Raw genomic sequence first — 22,504 nt, 5'->3', positions numbered from 1 at the left:
TTGCCATAGCACACATGTAGACATCAGGACACCTTTCAGGATTACATCCTTTCCTTCTACCTTGTGTTTCCCAGCTTGTCCCCAAGTGCTTCTACCAGATAAGCGATTTCACAGGCCCTTGTTTGTTTTTCTTAGAATTTCATTCTATAGCTTGTGTGGGGATGGATTTAACTATTTATTCAAAGGTTGAAGCCGGTCATCATGGAACATACCTGAAATCCTAGTACTGCTTAGGAGTGGGGGCAGTTTAGGACCATTCTTGGCTACTTAGTGAATTCGAGGCTATCCTGAGCTATATGAAATTGTCTCTCAAGACAGAAAAAAGTTTTGTGAAGTTCACCTAGAAAGAATTCTGGATTTGAGTTTTTAGCTCATTTTCAATGGGAATGTTGCACCTGTAATTTATTTCGGGCACATGGGAAAATTCAGATAAGTTTAGTTGTGACTAAGTTATGGGGTCCTGGCTGCATCTTACCTTCAAGCTGCTCGGTAGTGACCTCTTACCCCTGCTTCTGCCCCTTCCCATTCCCCACTGCTTTCCTAGCAGGCTTTCCAGCCTCAGTATGCTTCCTCCGTGTCCTGCTGAATCCCTTACTTGCTCTTGAGTGATCATAGCAACTCTCCTCATACTGAGAACTGATGGATTGCCAGAGGTGTGCCTGGTTGTAGGTCACTTTGTGTTTATCCTGGTGTGGACATTTGAGCTTCTTGAGTCAGTGAATTGGGACAGTTGTCACATTTGGAATTTGTTTAGACTTGGCCTCTTCAGATGTTGCCCCTGCTGCAGGTACTCTTGCTGCTTCTAGAGCACTAGGTAGTAAGGTAATGTGCTATCTTGGCCTTTAATCCAGCACTCAGCAGGCAGAGGCTGGCTGATGTCTGTGAGGCCAGCCTGATCTACACAGTGAGTTCCAGGTCAGCCAGAGTTACATGATGAGTGTTTCAACCCCACTCAAAAAAAAAAAAATATGCAGTCTTTTTATTCTTTACATTTCCCATTTCCCCCCTCTCTCTGTCGTCTTCTGGATAACCCCTTTCTCTCCATTCCATTTTCCTAAGTTTCCAGCTCCTTAGTTGGAGCTGCCATTTGGGTCATCTTAATTTCCTGTCCTGGGAATTCTGTATGTTTCCCTTTTGGGTTTGGTATCATTGAAAATCTCCTCTTCCCTGCAGATTTTTCTAGACCTGTGTTTTATTTCTTCAAGTTAGATAAGCATGATCTCATAATTTGGGTCTGATAATTCTAGTGTTTGAAATCTGAATCATTTCTGAGTCCAGTTAGGAAAATGAGAACCACTGAAGTGTTTCTGGCAGAAAAAAACCTGGTGGTGAGAGGGCTGGGGAAGGGGCCATGGTACCCTTAAATTAAGGTCCTGCAGGCTCAGAAGCCTGTGTGTTATCTGTCTTGCATCTACCTGCCTTTCCCTGTCTCAATCTGAAATCTCCCACAAGTGCTTCTCTTTGACTCAGACCAACAAGATTCCAGCTAGCAAGACGTCTCTTATGAGCTGTTGTGAGGCCTCTGTCCTCTGAAGTAGAGACAGAAGAGCTGGGCACTGCAGATGGAGTCTGACTGGGTGTTAGCCATCTGTTGTTTTTGCTTTGGGTTCTTATTCCTAGAGTCTGTTTGTCTTTTATGCTGAGTTATTTTTGTGTCTTGGCATTGTGGAATTACCTGGAATAGTTTGATGCCTATGGTTTTTCATTAGCTTGTCAAACTCCTGGAAGGCCTTCCTGCCTGGTTAGGACCACCTTAAGTCCACATTAGCAGCTTCTTATACCATCTGGAGAAACTAATGGGCCAGGCATCTTTGCAGGAATTTGCTCCCCTTTATCCTGGCTCTGGAACTCTTTCCTCTCAAGTTCATTTGGCAGTGGGAGTACTCTATATCTGTGAGGTAGCCAAAAGCATAACACATCCTCATGGTTCTGTCTTCAAAATGGAAAGACACTCTTTGGTAAAAGCTGTTTAGCATTTCAGGCTTGCTCAGAGTTTCTGAACTTTGCTTCTAGATCAGCCTACTTCCACACAAGATAATTAGCTCTTAGAAAGATATCTATTGGGCTGGAGAGAAAGCTCAGCAGTTAAGACCACTTACTGCTCTTGCAGACCAGGGTTTGGCTCCAACACCTGCACTGTGGCTCACAACCACCTAAAACTCCAGTTGCAAAGGATCCAGTGTTCTCTTCTGCCTTCTTTGGGCTCCTGCATTCATGTGTGACACAAAGTTCAGGCATATGCATGTGCACATCCACACTAAATAAATACATCCTTTTTTTTTTCTTTTTCTTTTTCTTTTTTTTTATTTTTAAGAACGTATGTGAGGGCTGGAGAGATGGCTCAGCGGTTAAGAGCACTGACTGTTCTTCCAGAGGTCCTGAGTTCAAATCCCAGCAACCACATGGTGGCTCACAACCACCCATAATGAGATTGGATGCCCTCTTCTGGTGTGTCTGAAGACAGCTACAGTGTACTCATATACTTAAAATAAATAAATAAATCTTTTAAAAAAAAAAAAAAAAAAAAAAAAAGAACGTATGTGATATTCTAGATCCCTCCCTGCTTTGCTGACCTGGAACTCTCTGTAGTCTAGGCTTTGAATCGATGAGCTGCCTTAGATGCCTGCTTTCTTGTTTTGTGTGGGTCAGAGTTGGGTATAGCCCACTCTGTTAGTTCAGACCATGTTATTTCCATCTTGGTTTTATTCTTGTCTTTTGAATTAAAAGGTATTATACTTTATTTATTATTATATGTGGGAATGCATGTATACATATGCATGCCATAGCACATATATGAATGTCAGAAGACAACTTATTGGAGTTGGCCCTGTCCTTTCACCATGTAGGTCCTGGGTCAGCAGGCTTTATGGAGCAGGCCCTTTCCTGGATGAGTTATTAGCCAGCCCTTTGGTTGTCTGAATTCTTTAGAATTTCGCCTTCCAAATATGTCTCCGTTACTTGTTATGTTCTCACTAAGAAGACAGCAAATTTTAACTTGTTTTTGAAAACTAACCCATTGCTATCTATAGTCATGTTCAAAGCTGTGAAAGGGGACACAGCACCCAGGTGCATGCAGGGCCCAGCCATCCTCCTGGAAAACAGCATGCACTGCTGGTCATAGTCACTTTATAGGGTTTGTTGTAGGTGTGTGTGTGTGTGTGTGTGTTTGTTTGTTTGTTTGTTTGTTTTTCTCTTGAGACAAGGTTTTATACAGCTCAGGTGGAACTCAGACTCACTTTATAGCCAAGACTGACCTTGAATCCCTGACCCCTCTATGCTGGTTACAGGTGTACTCCACCACACTCAGCGTATTTGTTTGTTTTGTGAGACACAATCTCCTGTAGCCCAAGCTGGTTTTCAGCTCCGCAAGTAGTTAAGGCTAACTCCTGACCCTGACCCTGACCCTGACCCTGACCCTGCTAGAGTAGCAGGCATGCACCTCTGTGTTCAGCTTTGATATGGTTTTAAAGTCACAGCTTCAGGGCTAACTGTGTATGGTTCACCCTTCCTTATCAAGAGTTTTATCTGGTTTTATGCGTTTGGAGACTATGCAGTAGATGCATTGTAGGATCAAGTTTGCTGTAGCATCCATGTGTGCTTCACTCAAAATGTCCCACTTGTTTGAAACATCATGTGATACCCCATACATATGCATTATCTTATGTCTCAGTTTAAAAAAAAATTTACTTACTTTAGTTCAATTTAAGAATTTGTGTTGGCCTGAAGAGATGGCTCAGGGGTTAAAAGTACTGACTGCTCTTCCAGAGGACCTGGGTTCCATTTCTAGAACCCACTTGGTGGCTCGCAGCCATCTGTAATTCCAGTTCCAGGGGATCTGATGCCCTCTTCTGGGCTCTGTGGACACCAGACATATATGCAAGCAAAGTACCCCTACACATAAAATAAAAATAATTTTAAAAGAGTCTGTCTCTAACATTCAAAAGACTCCGTTCCTGGGATTACTAAGACTATTGAGCATTATATAGTTCAACATAGGAAATGTTGACTTATTGATTCAGCAAGTATTTTGGCTTCTTTGTGTTAGGTGACAGTGGAGACAGCTTTAGGTGTGGTTGTGCTAGGGAGAGCACAAACTTCTCATGTTTCTGTATTATCAGGGTAATGGGGAGTGTGGAAGTCTGTGCTTAACACCTGAATGTGGGCATTCTGTAGAGGAGCATGTTGAGAGGTCACTGTGGCTGGAGCCAGTGGGTGAGTGTGTGTGGTTTTGTTAGGTCCTTGGTTGAGAGCAAGCTGATGGAGGGTTTAGACGAAGAAGAATCTAGTTTCTGACTTTTGCTGTGTTTATTAGAACTTTTTCATCTTTTTCTTTTTTAATTTTAAAAATTATTTTTATTACCTCTCCTCTCTTCTCTCTCTCTCTCTTTCTCCCTCTCCCTCCCTCCATCCCGCCCTCCTCCTCCCTCTCGCCCCCCTCTTCCCTCTCTCTGTGTGTATGTGTGTGTAAAAGAGTCAAAGAGTTATAAACAGCTATCAGCTACTATGTGGATGCTGGGAACCAAACCCAGGGCCTACATAAGATCAAGGACTACTAAAACACTGAGCATCTCTCCGACCCCTTCTGTTTCGTTTGGGATAAGTCGTCATTGTCCAGACCGTCCTCAGATTTTTGGTGATCACCTCAGCTGGATCACTAGCAGTCCTTGCTTTGCTCACTATTCTATTTTATTTGTTTGTTTGTTTGTTTGTTTGTTTGTTTTTTACCAGGGATTGAACTTAGGGCCTTGCACATGCTGGGCAAGTGTTCTACCATTGAGCCACCCCCCCACCCCCTTCTGAGAAACGTCTTACTATGTAGCCTGGCTAGCCTGTGGAGTGCTTAGATTAAAAGTGTGTGCCACCATGCCCCATATTTTATTTTTAATCAAGTCAAGTTTAAGAAACATTTAGTGTCATAAGTCATGGTGGTACATGCCTATAATCCCAGAACTTGGGAGGTTAGATAGAGGTAGGAGGAGAATCAAGAGTTCGTGGTAATTCCATGGCTAGATAGTGACTTTGAAGCTGGCCTGAGCTAAATGAAAGCTTGTGTCAGACAAACACCACAAGGGAGCTGGAGAGAGCACTTGCTGCTCTTATAGAGGACACAGGGATTCTGTTCCCAGCACCCTCATGCCACACACATGAGGTGCCACACACCTCATGGTGACTCACAACTCCAGTTCCAGGGGATCTAATGCCCTCTTCTGGCTTCCATGGGCACCAAACATGCATGTGGTGCACATACATACAGACAAAAATACTCATACACATAACATAAAAATAAATATTTTTTTAATTCTGTATTAATGCAGCATGTGTTATAGCTGCTCTGGAAAGCTGTTTGGCCATGTGGTCCAGGACTCTGCTGAGGTTCATACTTAGGGAGCTGAGTCATATCTACACAGAAACATAAGTATGTTCCCAGCACTGTTCAACAGAGAAGAAGCCCCATGTCCTCAAAAGAGATGCAAAATGTGTTGTGTCTATATAATGTGGTCAGGTTGTATTAAGGAGAGAAGTTGTGATTTATGCTGAACCACAGGTAGACCTGACAGGATGCCAAGTGCAACAGGCCCATCACAGAAGACAGTGTCTAACTTATACTACGTTTGCATTGACGTTTAGAGTCAGCAATCAGTCACAGACTAGAGGCCCATGATGGGGTAGGGGAGCAGGCAGGACAGTGAGAGTCACTGCAGTTGGATATGGGGTATCTCCCCCCCACACACACACACCGCCTTTGAGGCAGGGTATCTTGTAGTTCACACTGACTCTGTTGTAAGGCTGACCTTGAACTCCTGGGATTACAAGCAGAGCCACTACGTCTGCTTTGAGTGGTGCAGGGGATCAAACCCAGGGCTTCATTGGTGGTAGTTAAGCATTCTATCAACTAAGCTACATTCTTAGCCCTCTTTGTTTGTTTGTTGGCTAAAGGTTGGTAGGTTGGTTGGGGTTTGGTTTGGTTTGGCTTGGCTTGGTTTGGTTTGGTTTTTTGAGACAGAGTTTCTCTGTGTGATAATAGCTCTGGCTGTCCTGAAACTTGCTTTGTATACCAGGCTTGCCTCAGTCTCACAGAGATCTACCTGCGTCTGCCTGAAATTAATTAAAGGAGAAAAATGTTCTGGAATTAAACACTAGGAATGATTGCATGAAATAATGTATGCCAAAAATAACGGAATCGTGCACTGTTAGACAATGGCTATTGATATTCAGTGAAGCTGTTGAACACCAACAGCTAGCTATGCCCAGGTGTGTTCAACCACAGGCTGTGACAGGTGTAGACAGTCCCAGGAGACCCCTGGATGCAGGTCACTCCTGGGAGAGAAGTAGCTGCTGTTTATACTGCAAGTTTGCTTTGTGAGTCATTGTTTTGGACTAGACAAGAAACTCTTCATTCTCAGCTGTAGTTGGCCTTGGTGAGGAGCATTTGTCGAGCACCATTTTATTTGGTACTTCTTTGTGGCTCCACCATGCTGGTGTGGCTGTCTTTTGGCAGCAGTCTTAGCTGCCACCTTTTAAAACAGGTAGCTCCGCACTCTGAATTTACTTCTTTCTTTTTTAAAGAAAGGTAATCTGCAGGGTTTTGTTTTATATTTTATTTGATTGGAACTAGGTCTCATGCAGCTCAGATTCTACAGACTGAGCTATATCCCTAGCCAGAGTTTATTATTTTATTTTTATTAATTGATTTTGAGAGGGTCTTAGTGTGTAACTCTTGCAAATCTGGAACTTGCTACATAGACAAGGCTGGCCTTGAACTCAGAGAGATCCACTGACTCTGCCTCCTGGGGCTGAGATGAAATACCTGTACCACAATGCTTGGCCAGTTTACAGATTTTATTTTATTTTTTTTTTAACTATTTATTTATTTATATAAGTACACTGTAGCTGTCTTCAGACACCCCACAAGAGGGCATCAGATATCATTGCAGATGGTTGTGAGCCACCATGTGGTTGCTGGGATTTGAACTCATGACCTCTGGAAGAGCAGTCAGTACTCTTAACCACTGAGCCATCTCACCAGCCCCAGTTTACAGATTTTAAAAGAAAAAAAAAATTCCAGGTGGTGGTGGTGGTGGTGGGGCTTACACCTACATAGAGCCTGGCATGTTAGGCAAGTGTTCTCCATTAAGTTTCATGCTACACTATTACTTTACCATGTTTCTCATGTGCTCTCATTAGTGAAATGGATGACTTACAGTATCTTTTAGACAAACCAGATTAGCATTAATAGTTGTTTTGTTCTATAAAATATTTCTCATATTAAATTTTAAATGTAATAATTGACTTCCTAGCATATGCAAAGTTTTAGGTTCAGTCTTGAGCCCTGGGTGTCTGGTAACCCCTGAATTATTTTTATATGCTTTCAACTATCTAAAACGCAAAGAACAGTCAGTTTTACTATTCTGTTTTTCAGTGATGTATTGGCATTGCCCATTTTCAAGCAAGAAGATTCCAGCCTTTCCTTGGAAGATGAGGCTAAGCACCCCCCCTTCCAATATGTAATGTGTGCAGCAACTTCACCCGCCGTGAAACTGCACGATGAGACGCTTACTTACTTGAACCAAGGTTAGTATGGTTTGTCATATGTTGACATGTAAAACTCTACAGTGCTATTGAAAATTAAAAATTGTGCTATTGAAAATTGTGCTATTGAAAATTAAAAATGAGGTTCTTAAATTGTCCAAGCTTAGCAAACACTGTAGGACGTTTTCTCTGAGCCAACAGTGTTATCCATGAACAGCCCTTTGATGTAATTTGTAGTTCTTTTCCTGTCATTAAGTGAACTCTTTATTCATTGAACAGTAGGTTTTAGGCTTTATTTTTTTTTTAATTTAGGCTTTATATTTATGGTTAATATTACCCAAATGTGGAAGGGAGCTGGGCCTTTGGCTCATGATTTTAAGTCTAGCACTTGAAAGGCAGAGGCAGGCAGATCTCCGAGTCTGAGGTCACTCTGGTCTATACAGTGAGTTCCAGAGCTACAGAGTGAGACCCTGTCTCTTTAAAAAAAAAAAAAAAAAAAAGACTTGTAATTTCCCTTAATAAGGAGCTTAGACTCCTGAAGCTTTCTTTATTTTAAGACAATAGTCCTGTCTGAGGCATGCTTTTAATATATAGCCATTATTTGGAATTCATTAATCAGAGATTTAACTTTCAAGTGATTTTATTTAGTAATTTGTTTAGGACTTAAAATTTTCAGAAGTAAAGGCATGGGACAAGGATATTCATTTTAACCTTTTTTATTCTGTTGGCTGGCTGTAGTATTAGGGATGGAATCCTGAGAGTTGCTTAGGCACTGACAAAAGACATGGTTAATTCTTAGCTACTTTAGTAAGAGGTATTTTTTTGTTGAGGTGGCAGGGCTCTAGGTGGGTAAGGCAAGTGCTGACCCCACACCAGACCCACTGAGAACTTTTCTGGAACAGGACCTTGTTCCAAGGGGAAGTTCTGAATGCATTTGTAGTCCTGCCCAGCCAGGTACTTGTGCTTCCCACACAGGACAGTGCTTTCAGAGTCACAGGAGGCTGAGAGTGAGGGCCCAGGTCTTAGTAGGCTTGGGGCAAGATCCAAGAACTTTGCCCTTTTCTTTCTCCTCTCCCCTCTCTTCTTTACCTATCTTCTCTTTTGAGACAAGGTCTCTGGCTGACCTGGAGCTCACAGAGGACATCCACCTGCCAAGTACTGAGGTTAAAGGTTAAGTTTAGGTGCGGCTGCTGCTGTCTTGGGGACCACATTGCCTCCCCACTACTCGATAATCCCTGTCCCCATCCGGTTTTTGAAATAATGTCTCACTCTATGTGTTAGTTAGGTTTTCTGTTTTGCATGAAAAGACGTCATAATCATGACAACTCTTTTTTTATGATGATGATGGTGATGATGATGGTGGTGGTGGTGGTGGTGGTGGTGGTGGTGCCGCCGCCGTGTACAGCATTCTGCCTGCATGTATGCTTACCGGCCCAGAAGAGGGCACCAGATCTCATTATAGATGGTTGTGAGCCACCATGTGGTTGCTGGGAATTGAACTCAGGACCTCTGGAAGTGCAGTCAGTGCTCTTAACCTCTAAGCCATCTCTCCACCCCTCTCATGACAACTCTTATAAAGGGAAACATTTAACTGGGGCTGCCTTACAGTTTAAGAAGTTTAGTTCATTATCATCATGGTGGGAGACATAGCAGAGTGTAGACATGATGCTGGAGAGAGAGCTGAGAATGCTGTATTTTGATCTGTAGGCAGCAGAAGGAAACTGCCACACTAGGCCTAGCTTGAGCATATGATACCTCAATGCCCACCTCTATAGTGACATGCTTCTTCCAGCAAAGCCATACCTCTTTCAACAAGGCCACACCTCCTAATAGTGCCAATCCCTGTGGGCCAGACATTCAAACACATGAGTCTATGGGGTCATTTGTATTCAAACCACCACACTGTGTATCCCTAACTATCCTTGGAACTCACTGTGTGACCCAGCTGTCCTTGAACTCAGAGATGTGCCTGCCTCTCCCTCAGTTGCTGGGATTAAAACTGTGCCACCATGCCACTCAAGAGTTCCCAATTATTAATTATTATTACATTGAATGTTTGGGAAAATATTGTGCACTTTCCTTGACTTCTGTTTGTCTATCTCTCTGCTGGGGATCAAACACTGGCCTCATGTATGTAGAGGAAGTGCTCCATGGCTCAGCGTTACTGCTTAGCCCTCCCTCCAGCACTGCCTATTGAAGGGTAGGGTTCAGAGCAGAGTTGGCAGGTATTCCACAGCTAATGCTGTTATTTGCTATTTGCTAGTAACTTTTCCTTAGGCTCACTGTTCCCCTGCCTCTTAGAGCTATTCATTAGGATTGCACCATTGGGTAACATGAAGAAAACTGTAGGTAATTTAGGTAGCAGAAGTTGGAAGAATAATTCTTAGCTGGGTTGGAAGGGTGTTGTTTTCAAACTATAGGAGTATAGAGTTTAAAATCTGCAACTATGTATTTGCTTGGTTATGTCTGAGTAGCCATTTGTATGCAGAGTTAGGTCCGTGATTTTCACCCTAGAGTAAAAATTAGTCCAATCTGGAGTAACTGATTCTCCTTTGTTCAGGGTCTGACTGTAGATTACTCTTGGCCAGGGGCTAAGTCTTTGGAAGGGGATGTGTGTGAGACCTGCTCTGCCTTACTGTGCTGTGGACTAGTTCCTTGTAGTCACTGGGGCTGCAAGCAAAAAAAACCTTTCTCCTAGTTTCTCTCAAAATATTGTTCATGTGGAGTTGAATTCTATTGGGAAAACATTCTGCTATGAATGCTAATTAACCAATATTAGCTACTTTGCAAATAGGTCCTTATGCTCTAGGATATAGTAGCACATTTATTGACTTAAATCTATGAAAATATTGTATACTTTAGGAAAAAAGAAGTTTTAAATTACTTTTGTTTTATTCTATAGTAGATTTCCTTTTGTCTAGTTTTGCTTCTTGTTATTAAAAGTCAGTACTGTAGAAATGAGAGGCTGGAACTTAGGTAGCATAGCAGTTAAGAACACTTGCTGTCCCCTACCACCACTCCACCCCCACCCCTGTGAGGTAAGGCCTCAGTTGTATGGTTCTGACTATCCTGGAACTCACCATGTAGACCAGGCTGGCCTCACATTCAGAGATCTCCTGCCTCTGCCTCCCACATGCTCATATTTCCAGCCTTAAAAACGCTTAATACTCAGCCATGCTGGGCAGCACATTTCTTTAATCCCAGCACTTGGGAGGGATTGGTGGGATGAACCACATTCCCTCCCTCGGAATTTAAAACAGGCTGGGCTAGAACTCCTGCCTCAGCCTGGAATCACAGATACATAGTACCTTGTCCAGTTCACCAGCCCTTTAAAAGCCCACTGCTGGTTTGGGAGAATTAACAGATTTTTTGTCCAAGGGCAGCAACTCTTGAGCTCTCTGTGGGAAAGCATTCAGCTGTCAGCTTCACAATTCCTTAGGTGGACCATGAAACATCAAGCAAAGAAAGCTGGGATGCCAGGGCTCCCTCTGCTCTTATTCTCTCAGTCATGTGGATTTCTAGTTTCTGAGGATCATGAAGTAATCCCAATGGGACAAGTTTCCCTTTGTCCATGAACTAAATGAGCCCTGCTTCTCAGCCTTTTGCTCACTGCTTTCCTTGGGTGACTCCAGAAGGTTAAGCCCTCTGTTTTTATGTTTACTCCTTCAGTGACAGTGTTCAAATGGCTTCACCTAACAACTGTAGCTAGAAAAGCCCTCTGTTAGCCTGGCCAGCCCAATCTCTTCCTATAGCTCCAGATTTTGAATTAACTTATCAATATGGGTGCCCTGTGGTCTCTGACTTAGTCCTTTGAAGTCTTGGTCTGCTGTGGGTCTGCTCCTGCTGTCGTCACCAGTCTGGAGCTGGCAGCTGTGCTTGATCAGTACTCTGCAGCAGTTCTCAGTTCTCCTTGAAGTTTACATCTAAAAGCAGAAAAAAACAGTGTCTCTGCTGTTAGCAAATGGAGATATGCCTTGCCAGTTCAAATTGAGGTGAACAGTGGTCTGTATTTCATGAGGTTGACTTTCTCCTCTTGGTCTTAAATTAGCACACCCCCACCCTTACCCTGCCTCCATCCCAAGATGGAGTTTCTTTGTGTAGCCTTGGCTGTCCTGGAGCTCATTCTGTAGACCTGGCTGGCCTTGAACTCAGAGAGCTACCTGCCTTTGCCTCCATAGTGCTGGGATTAAAGGTGTGCACCACCACACCCAGCTTTGTGAGCACTTCTTGCGTATTGGACAGACAGCCCTTTGACAAAAATACAAGTTAAAATAGTCCTTTTCTTGTATTTTTGTTAGAATTCCAGAACCCAAAGGTCTGGAATTTAACATATTGAGAGGTGTACACAGGTTGCTTTCTAGAGGGATATTTACAGTTTACCATTGTATGAAGTCATTCCTTGTCCACTTGACTTTTCAAGACAGTGTTTCACTATATATCTTAGGCTGGCCTGAAGTTCTCAGTCTTCCGTTATCCACTAGGGTGTTGACTTTTAGTTAAATATTTTGATTAATTGGATAACTAACCCAAAGTTCTTGTGAGATTCGGTGTAATTTTAAGAGTTTACTGGTATATTTTTCAAAACTGCATCCATGCTTTTTAAAAAATGTTTAGTTTTCAAAATTAAGATTTATTGCTACATTGCAATCTGTGTCTTAGAAAGTTCTAAAGCTTCTCTTCTCATAAATGCTTTTATTATTCTTTTACTATAATGGACAAATTTAAGAATATTTCTGAGTAATGTATTGTGCCCAGCTGGTTTTTGTTTCTACCCGTTTTCAAGTGATTTGACTATGTTTTGATAACCTTTTGCTGATAACTGTAATCTCTGGTTCTCAACCTTCCTAACGCTGCAACCCTTTAGTACAGTTCCTCATGGTGTGATCCCCAACCAGAAAATTATTTTGTTGCCTGGCAGTGGTGGCGCAGGCCTTTAATCCCAGGACTTGGGAGGCAGAGACAGGCAGATTTCTGAGTTTGAGGCCAGCCTGGTCTACAGAGTGAGTTCCAGGACAGCCAGGGCTACACAGAGAAACCCTGTCTCAAAAAAACAAAAAAAAAAAAAAGAAAAAGAAAAAGAAAAAAATATTTTGTTGCTACTTTATAACTGTCAATTTGCCACTGTTATGATTTGTAATATAAATATCTAATATGAGACCTCTGTGGGGGTCTCTACCAGTAGGTTTAGAACTGCAGGTCTAGAGTCTCCTTTGGATTTTTTTTATAGGCCCACAGGATTGATAGGGTAGTTAAGTTCCGCAGGTACTAGAAAACAGTCATCAGTTGATACCAAATTGCATTGTCATTTTTGTTAATAACAACCCAAAAGTAGTATTTCTTTCTAATTTTGGGTACATTCAATGTATATGTGTGTTTCTTCGTTGGGGTAGGCAGTGTGGATGTGAGTGCTGTTGCCCCTTGAACTCACATTATGGAAGGTTGTAAGCACCCAACTCAGGGACAGGGATCCAACTTGTGTCCTTTGGAAAAACAATAAGTGAGTGACCTGGAACACTGAGCCGTATCTCTAGCTCCTCGTGGTTCATTTTTTTGCAGCAGCTTATTCCTAATTTCCAAATTAGACCAGTGTATAGAAAGTGTGTGTGTGTGTGTGTGCGTGTGTGTGTGTGTTGTCTGTACAAGTGAAGCAGTGGGCTTGTGTTCAATAACACAGAGAGAGGCTTCCAGATTAAAATTGGTCTTGGTCTATACAAAAAATGGTTTGTCCATGTTCGTAGTACCATCATCTATTGTCACCCCTAGATTGGAAACAACACAAAATATATATCACTTGACAAGTGGGTGAACAAAATTTGGTCTATGTATCCAATAGAATATTTTCTGGCAATAAAATAGAAAAACGTTACATTAAATGAAAGAACCAAATCTCCAAAACCTTACATATTATGTTTTTGTTTACATAACTGTCTCTAGTAGTCAGGTCCCTAAGAGATAGACGGTGGGTTAGTGATTGTCTAGGGGCTTAGGGGTGGAGGGGAGCGGAGGAAGTGATCCTGCTGGGAGCATGGGTTTACATTTAAGATAATGAGAATGCTCTGAAATTGGAAGGAGTAATCATTTTGCAGCTCTGACCATGTTTAAAATCCCATAAATTATAACTTAAAAAGTAACTTTTATGGTATAAATTAATACTTCAGAAAAGCAGAAACTTTATCTGAGGTAGAAGTTGAATAGAACGGCAGGTGAAAGTGGACCGAGAGACAACCCCATGGGTATTTAGGACAGACTGCTGTGATCTTAAGAGAAAGATCAACTTGAATTTGCTTCTAAGGCACACTGACAAATTAATGTCATGTAGTTGTCTATTGTGAGGGACAGTTGAATTATGTAGAGTGGAGTAGTGTTCTTTACATGGATTGTTTTTGATACATAATTTTTTTAAATTAGGCCAGTCTTATGAAATTCGGATGCTGGATAATCGCAAAATGGGAGATGTGCCTGAGATCAGTGGGAAGTTGGTGAAGGTAAGGACAGTCTGTCTCAATGTGTACTAGATACTGTGCTGTTTGAATAAAGTGGCTGTTTCCATGCGAGAGATTTCTTTGGTTCTTTTTAAAATGCATGTTTATCTTGTGAACGAGCCACTGCCACAGCACACTATTGGAGGCTGGAGGGCGCTGGCTATCTGCTTCCACCACATGTCTTCTGGAACTTGTACCTTGTCCTCTGAGCCACTGCCACAAGCCTTTTTATAAAAAATTTCAAATATCTCTTTGGAAAAATGATTATTTTAAAAGTTTGGGCTTTTTAAGCTGTATTTTTATTTGTGAAATGGAAATTGCAGTTGTTGGGAACCAGAAAGCAGTAGAGAAGTTAGTTTAGGTATACAGAGCAAAACCCATCACCACAGCTAGTCCCAGACTCTTTAAATTTTACTTATTTATTATTAGGGAGGGAGGGAGGGAGGGAGGGAGGGAGGGAGGGAGGGAGGAAGGGGGGGGGGGAGGGAAGGAGGGGGGAGGGAAGGAGCGAGCGTGGAGAGCACACATGTACAGGGACGCATGTGCCATATGTGGAGGCCAGAGGATAACTTGCAAGTTTGTCTTCATTTCCATCTTTGCATTCTGGGCTTGAACCTGGTTTGTCAGGCTTGTTCTGCAAGCACTTTTACCAGCTGAGCCATCTGACCAGCCTGAATCTCTAGTTTGAAAATATATTAATTTAAAACTTTCTAAAGATCCTTTTATTTTGTTCTTTAGAATTTTCTGTAGTATAACTTGGAATTTCAGTTTATCTACTAACATATCTAAATGAGGATGTCCATCATCCTATATAGAACAGACATAGCCCTTGTCTGCTCCGCCTTGAGGATTGCTACTCAGGCATTCCTCATATACGCTCACATATTTACACATACTCACACATACTTACACATACTCTCACATGGGGCATGTAGGGTGAGTCCTAGCTTCTGTCTGCCAGAGCACAGGGCATATTATGCATACCACCGCACTAGAGGCACTAAGTTTTGTAATAAGCTTACTGGAAAGGTATATTTGCACTGTCAGCAGGGGGTTGCAGAGCTCAGTTCTCCTGACGTGTGTTGCCATACCAGGGATAAGACAGGGATCTCACATAGGCCAGATAATGTATGCTACTACCCCCAGTAACCATTTTTTTAGAGGACATATGACTGCGTTTGTTTTTCTGTCCTGTGAAAGTTAAATTTGACAACTGAAGCATGCTGCTTTTACCAAAAATGTACAAGTATAAAAGGTTGAAATGTTATGATGGATTCTGTAATAAAATTGATTAGTATTTGATGTGTCCTGTGTTGAGACCTTTAAAACTGAATCTAAGAGTGGTGCATGGGTGTTTTGGGACAGGGTCTCATGTGGTCCAGGCTGATCTCAGATTCATCCTGTGGGCTGAAGATTACCTTGAATTTCTGGTGTTTCTGCCTCCACCTGTGAATCTTGGGATGATATGTGTGGGGATGCTGGGGATTAAACCCACAGCTTCATGCATACTTTACCTCCAAGCCCCCAAATTGTTAGAATATCTTAAAAACTTTTGTTTGGTTTTTGGTTTTCCTCTTAGTATTGAAGATTGAATCTCAGGCCCCATGCATGCTAGGCAAGCACTCTCTATCAGTGAGCTAAATTGCAACTCCATTGGACTCTTTATCTTGTAAGTGAATAATCCTTCTGGGGCTCCCAGTGTAGACCACACAGGCCTTGAACTTACAGTCTTCCAGCCTCAGGGTTTCTAAGGGCAGAGTTGCTGGCTTATGCTGTCAGGTCTAGCCTTTTAACTTTTGTATTGTAAACTTTAATCATACCTAGAGGTTAGAGAGGAGGTACTGTGAATTCACATATACCTTTTACGTGGTAGCATGTGAAACATGCATGTGTCTGTCTTAAGTTCTCATAATAGATTCTCTTGTCAGTGTAAACAATTACCAATAACTTCCCAGTCTTAGTTTCACCTATATGCTCTCTTTTTAAAAGATCTTTTAAAGTGTGTGTGTGTGTGTGTGTGTGTGTGTGTGTGTGTGTGTGTGTTGCAAGAGTTCTCAGCTGTCAGAAGATCCCTGGTAGCTGGAGTTACAGGTGGTTTTGAGCTTCCATGTGGGTGTTGGAAACACACCTTGTGTCTTCCACAAAAGCAGGTCCTTCCTCAGCAGTCAGGACTAGCTGCTGAGCTGGGTCTCTTGCCCTCATACCCTTGTATTCCTTGTGTGCATGTTGGGTTATACAGTTCACTCATTCATGGTTTTGGTTATCATCTAAGACTATTGATGTTGATATACACACCAAATGTCAGAATTGAACTTTTCAGTGAAAAGTGGTGTGTGTTTGTTTGTTTGTTTATTTGTTTTTGAGATGAGATTTCTCTGTGTGCTCTAGCCACCCTGGAACTCACTCTGTAGACCAGGCTGGCCTCAGACTCAGAGATCCTCCTGCCTCCGTCCTATCCCTCATGCCAGGATTAAAGATGTGCACCACCACACCTGGTTTAATTGGCTATTTAAGGCAGTTGCCTGATTGAGAAATAGCTAGTAGGTGAGGCATGTTGAAAATAACTTCATCAGGCTAGTTAAAATACCTGTCAGATTAACTTGGAGTGAAAGTATCATTTTAAGAGGTTTTACTTCCAGCTCACTGTTCAGTTGATAATATGTCTGATTTTTTTTTCTGTTGCATGTGTTAGAATATACCCAGTTATATCCTGAGAGGTAGAATTACGAACATAGATGATTATAGGATGAATTTATTGAAAATCACATCTTTTTACATTCTGTTTATTGGCCCTGGCGTCTTTTACTGTACAGCTTAAATTTGGAGACACATGGTACTCATGTGCTATGTTGTCAGAGGTGTTATGGAAGCTGTGCTGTCTCTCCTTGCTTTTGATTTAGGAATGTTGAGGTCTCACTTTATAGCTTAGTCTGGAATAAGACCCCCTTATATAACCCAGATGGCTTTGAAGTCAGTGTTGTAGCCTAGACTGACCTATGACCTTGGTTTCCTGGTCCTACTGGCTTGGCTTCCCAAGTGTTGGGATTGCACGGCCTGTGCCTGTGTACCAGGTTCTGTTACCTTGGCCTTGCCTTGGTGGCTGTGCACTGGTCTCTGCCTCATGGCCTTGGCTTGGTAGTTGACCCCTTTATCTAGTGCTAGTTCTATAGGTAAAGTCTCCTTTTACTTAGAACATGTAGTTTCTTCCAGTGTTTTTTTTTTTTTTTAATCTTCCAGTTCAAGCCACTCCCAACATAACTACCGTTTGACTTTTTAGTTGGCCTATTGTAGCCTGGCACTCATTATATAACTCAAGCCTCAGACTTGCCGTGATCCTCCTTCTTGTCTTACATGTGCTGTGCTTATGTAGGTGGGAGCTCTTTGCTTGACACTACTTTTTCATATGTATAAAATTTGAGACAGGGACTTGTTAAGTTGCGAAGGATGGCCTTGTGCTCCTAGGCCTAGGCTAGCCTCATGCTTCTGATAATCCTCCAGCCTCCCAAGTAGTTAGGATTATAGGCTTGTATCACTGGGGAATGGTTGTCTTTGTAGTTTTATGAATTGTATAATTTAGTTGTATGTGTATGACACACTGTGTGTGTGAAAGTTAGATGAAAATTTTATTGAGTCAATTATCTCCACCAATATGTGAGTTCTGAAGTTCTTAGGTTATCTGGCAAGCACTTTACCCTCTGAGCCATCTTACCAGCCTGTCCTTAAAGGAACCTAACCATTATTGTGACTTTTGAGATAGCCTCTAGATTGCAGGAATTGCAGGCATAGTTTACTGTTGTGTCTGTGGTTATCCATGTATATTTATAATATTTTTTCATCTTTCATAATTCTTTTAGACAGCTAGTATTTTCTCATAGAAATCTAATAACTACTTACTAATTTCATGGTTGTGTACATTGATTTTTGAATTGCAATATTGAATTACTTTAAAATTACACATTTTAAATTCGGGCATAATTTTTAGTTCTAATTCCTAGTTATTAAGTATGTGTGCTTATCAGGTATCCAAGAATAGAAAAGTTCACAGGTAGAATTTTTCTTCTCTTATTTTGGAAGTAAAATGTCACTATAGTCTATGTTAGTTTTGAAATGTGACCTAGGCTAGCCTCAAACATGAAGCAGTCCTCTTGCCTCAACCTCTCAAGTGCTGGCATTATAGGTGTGAGAGCCATGATGCCCAGCTAAACAGAAGGAGTATTTAAAGCAGAATCTGGGTTTGTGTGCTCATCTATTACTGGTTAATATGTAGTAGTAATAATACCGGTGCCTCTGAGCGGTTAGATGCTCACTCTCCCCCTTGCTTTACAGAGCATCATCAGGGTGGTGTTCCATGACAGACGGCTACAGTACACAGAACATCAGCAGCTTGAAGGCTGGAAGTGGAATCGCCCAGGAGACAGGCTTCTCGATTTAGGTACAGGTGGCCATCAAAAGACCGTGGAAATGAAGGTGCTGTGTAGTTGTCAAGTAACATAATTGGCACCATGTAAAATTACTACTCCATTGCAGTTGGTGTTAGATCTGTGTCTTGAGAATTGTTTAATGCTAAAGGAATGAAGTGGTTTTGTGGTGCTAAAGTACCCTTAACCCGGAATTGTATGAATTTGAAGCTGTCTAAAACCTCAGTTGGCACCGTCCATCATATTTTTAATGAAATGAAATATAAGCCATGGTGGGAGAAACTGTGATTCTTGTTAGGTGGATTTGATATTGAAGACAAGGTTGACTACGAAGAGCGTTGAAGGGAAGTTCAACATGGATTAATTATTTCCATAGAGCATAATATAGTAAGTTGTAAGTTTGGTTTGTTTGTTTGTTTGATTGTTTTGTTTTGTTTTGTTTTGAAATGGGGTTTCACTATGCTGCCCAGGTTGCGCTTGAACCCCTAGTCTGAAGCCATCCCCTGTACCCCAGCCTTCCAAATAGCTGGGACTCTACTTCTCTCCTTGAGTGTGCCACCACACCAGGCTCAAATTGTAAGTCTTTTAATTACTTAAAATGGATCCATTTTTTTTGTAACTTGTGTTTGAACATACAGATATTCCAATGTCTGTGGGAATAATTGACACAAGAACAAATCCAAGCCAGTTAAATGCAGTTGAATTTCTGTGGGACCCTGCAAAGCGCACATCTGCCTTCATTCAGGTTTGCCTTTTCATGTCTGCCCCACTCGTTTAGAAGATTAGATTCCTATCTCATGAAAATATTTCCTACTTGTAAAGTATAATGTAATGCCTTTTTCTTCTTAAAGTGCACACAGTTAAAATGGGTTTAATTTAGTACCTTAGTTGTGTAGACATAAAAGACATTTGGTGAAAAGAAGAAGTTTTGTTTTTGTTTTTGTTTTTGTTTCTACTTATATGACCTGGAATTTGCCAGGTAGAATAATGTGCCATCACACCTAGTTTTTAATTTTTTTTTTTTTTAATAGGGTTTCTCTGTGTAGCCCTGGCTGTCCTGGAACTCACTCTGTAGACCAGGCTGGCCTCAAACTCAGAAATCCGCCTGCCTCTGCCTCCCAAGTGCTGGGATTAAAGGCGTGCGCCACCACTGCCTGGCTAAATTCTTTTTTTTTTTTTTATTATTGGTGTTCATAGTGATCGAAATTTCCGTGTTTTTCATGATGCACATTTCTCTGGAACAGAAACTGCTATTTAAAAGGATACTGTTGAAAAAAGTTTCAGGTTTAATATTTTTTTCTAACATTATTTAAAGCATGTTTGTAATCAAACTGTAAACCCTCCACAAATGAAGAAATAAGAGAGGATTCTTCATGTGGCCATCATGTGGTATAAGCAGTTACCATTTTTTTCTCTATTTTTAGTTATTACTGGATTATTTTTTGCAGGGTTTCACTGTGTAGCTCTGGCTAGCCTGGAACTTGCTATGCAGACCAGTCTCACTGGAGTGCACAGAGATCCATCTGCCTCTTCCTCCTGAGTGCTGGGAGCACAGCTGTGCACCACCGCACCAGGCACTGCTACACATGTTAAACACACCCACAGATACTTCATGTGTCTAAAAGATAACCTTGAAATTAACATGACCACATATTTAAAACTCAAAAGTGATTGTGGTATGTACTGTGTGTAGATTTGTAAGTGGTAGAATTTTAACTACTGTGTAGATAGTCATTGTATAGGAAGGGATAGCCATCGAATTGTTGACCAGCTTAAGTGTTTACATCAACTCTAAGGAAGATTAGCATTCACTGTTGGGATTGTCTCCCAAATGTTACCCATCATTTAATGATGATGACATGATTCATATTAGTATTTGTCTAATAGAATAACAAGTTTTACAGTACATGAGAGGTATAGTACCTGGCTATATCTCAGGTTGTGCAGCCATATTTCAGAATTGAACTTTCACACTGCACATCTTTGGACAAGGGCATGTCTGTGTAAAGTCTGAAATGACTATGGTCTTGCTGCTTGCTAACTTTTCTGTTGTACTCTGAGATTGTTTTCTGAAGGGGGGAGTAAAATGAATATTGCCCTTGGGATCCTGACAGGACTAACAAGGGTTAACCTGGAGATTTTAGATGGATAAAGAATGAGGTTCTAAGGCCTGAAAATTGCCCAGGGAAAAAAAATCACAATATGGTGTATACAGAGAAGCAGTAGCAAGAAGCTTGGCTGTCTACAGCAGGGTAGAGGCTGTGATGAAGCAAGCGCCTTAGGGACCTGAGTGTATGGTGATGGGGTGGAGACAGGTGACAGCACAAAGCAGCTTCTGTGCCCTTCTTTCCTCACTGGAGCAAATCCCCCCGAGAGAAGTGCTAGAACGCAAGGATCCAGGGACAGTGGGGTTCTGAAAGGAAAGTTTGTATCCAGAATAATTCAGGAAATTCATGAGATAATTGGACTGTTTTATCTGTTTTAAGGGATCTTGCATGTACATCCATGAGTGAATAAAATAGAGCCCCAGTGGAAGGATTTTTTGAGTGTATTTCAGCTTGAAATTGTTTTATAGGTACACTGTATCAGCACAGAGTTCACCCCGAGAAAGCATGGAGGTGAGAAAGGAGTGCCTTTTAGGATCCAAGTTGACACGTTTAAGCAGAATGAGAGCGGGGAGTACACAGATCATCTTCACTCAGCTAGCTGCCAAATCAAGGTCTTTAAGGTAAACACCAGAGCCCAGGAGGGATGCTCAGAGTCGCTTGTAAAGCCATGTGCAGCTCGGTGATTGAAGTCATCTACTTTGTGTTCAAGCCTAAAGGTGCGGACAGGAAACAAAAAAATGACCGAGAAAAGATGGAGAAAAGAACAGCTCATGAAAAAGAAAAGTATCAGCCATCTTACGACACCACCATTCTCACAGAGGTAATAGAGTGCAGCCTTTGGCTTTGGAGAGAAGCAGAGGTCTGCGTGTTAGCAGGACCTCACATGTGTGGCAACAAAGGGTTTATAGGGTGGCTGGGTGGCGGATTGACATGATATTCTGAGGGCTTTGTGGGTACATGTTTTTTCTAAGTTTGGGGATTTTTATGAGTTTATTTGTGTGGGTGGGATCTTGAATGAAGATGCTGAAATCCCAATGTGAGGTCTCACAATAGACCTGAAAACCTTGAAATTGATAAGAGATTTAAGTGGGGGCCTAGAATGTCCAATTTTTGTCACTGCTGGGGTTTTGCATTTTCTTTAACTTTGAATCCTGTTAGTCATACATTTGTTTAATTGAACGCAAAGACATAAAACAGGGTTTTAGGTCTTTCTTTGTATAATGAAAAGACATTGATCCCAATCTTTGGTGTTTGTCCAGATGAGGCTTGAGCCTATAATTGAAGATGCAGTTGAACATGAGCAGAAAAAGTCCAGCAAGCGGACTTTGCCAGCAGACTACGGTGATTCTCTGGCAAAGCGAGGCAGTGTAAGGGGCTTCTGCTTCTCTTTTCATTGTGCAAGAACCCTTGTGCAGTGTTAGATATAGGATCAACTTCCATGGGAAAGTAAAGCCAAAATTGTTTTTGATGTCCATGTCTTGATTTAATTTGCTTTTGTTTAGCTTTCTGCTTTCTGTTTGTTCCTCACTGAGGAAAATTTCCTAAATCTAACACTTTAAAACAAAACATAAACAATGTTGACCATATTGGGTGGTTTGAACACTCAGAAATATGTTTTCCAACTTGTTCTCTTGTTCCCTCCCCCCCTTCACACACAGGACTCCTTCAAGATAATTGAAATTATTTGACTAATTTTATTTTTATTAATTAATTAATTTTTGTTGTTTTGTTTTTTGAGACAGAGTTTTTCTGTGTAGCTTTGGCTGTCCTACAACTTGTTCTGTATGCTAGGCTGGCACTGAATTTATAGAAATCCACCTGTTTGCCTCCCAAGTGCTGGGATTAAAGGTGTGTGCCACCACTGCCCAGCTTACTTAACTAATTTAAATAGCTATTTTTATATAGTTAATGAAAGTTTTGCTTTTTTTCCTTGTAAACCTAATAAGAAAATTTTGTAGATAGTTAA

The 22,504-nt window shown here is 41.5% G+C and overlaps 1 protein-coding gene across 4 annotated transcripts in view; it reads left to right on the top strand.

The window, feature by feature from the left end:
* The window catches only part of Ubp1 (upstream binding protein 1), a 45,642-nt gene that overhangs the window by 5,976 nt on the left and 17,162 nt on the right, over window positions 1-22,504 (top strand). For 3 of the 4 annotated variants that reach the window (XM_028767271.1, XM_028767272.1, XM_028767275.1), the window contains exons 2-8: window positions 7,421-7,572; window positions 13,939-14,015; window positions 18,339-18,444; window positions 19,069-19,175; window positions 21,006-21,158; window positions 21,248-21,358; window positions 21,798-21,905. In XM_028767271.1, the coding sequence (XP_028623104.1) occupies window positions 7,421-7,572; window positions 13,939-14,015; window positions 18,339-18,444; window positions 19,069-19,175; window positions 21,006-21,158; window positions 21,248-21,358; window positions 21,798-21,905 (814 nt within the window). The remainder of the gene's footprint in view (window positions 1-7,420; window positions 7,573-13,938; window positions 14,016-18,338; window positions 18,445-19,068; window positions 19,176-21,005; window positions 21,159-21,247; window positions 21,359-21,797; window positions 21,906-22,504) is intronic. The other variant, XM_028767273.1, reaches the window with a different exon arrangement.

The sequence above is a fragment of the Grammomys surdaster genome, unplaced genomic scaffold, assembly GCF_004785775.1.
Source record: "Grammomys surdaster isolate TR1022 unplaced genomic scaffold, NIH_TR_1.0 172, whole genome shotgun sequence".
NCBI classification, from domain to species: Eukaryota; Metazoa; Chordata; class Mammalia; order Rodentia; family Muridae; genus Grammomys; species Grammomys surdaster.
Note: the sequence above shows the minus strand (reverse complement) of the source record. Positions and strands in the feature narration are given on the sequence as shown.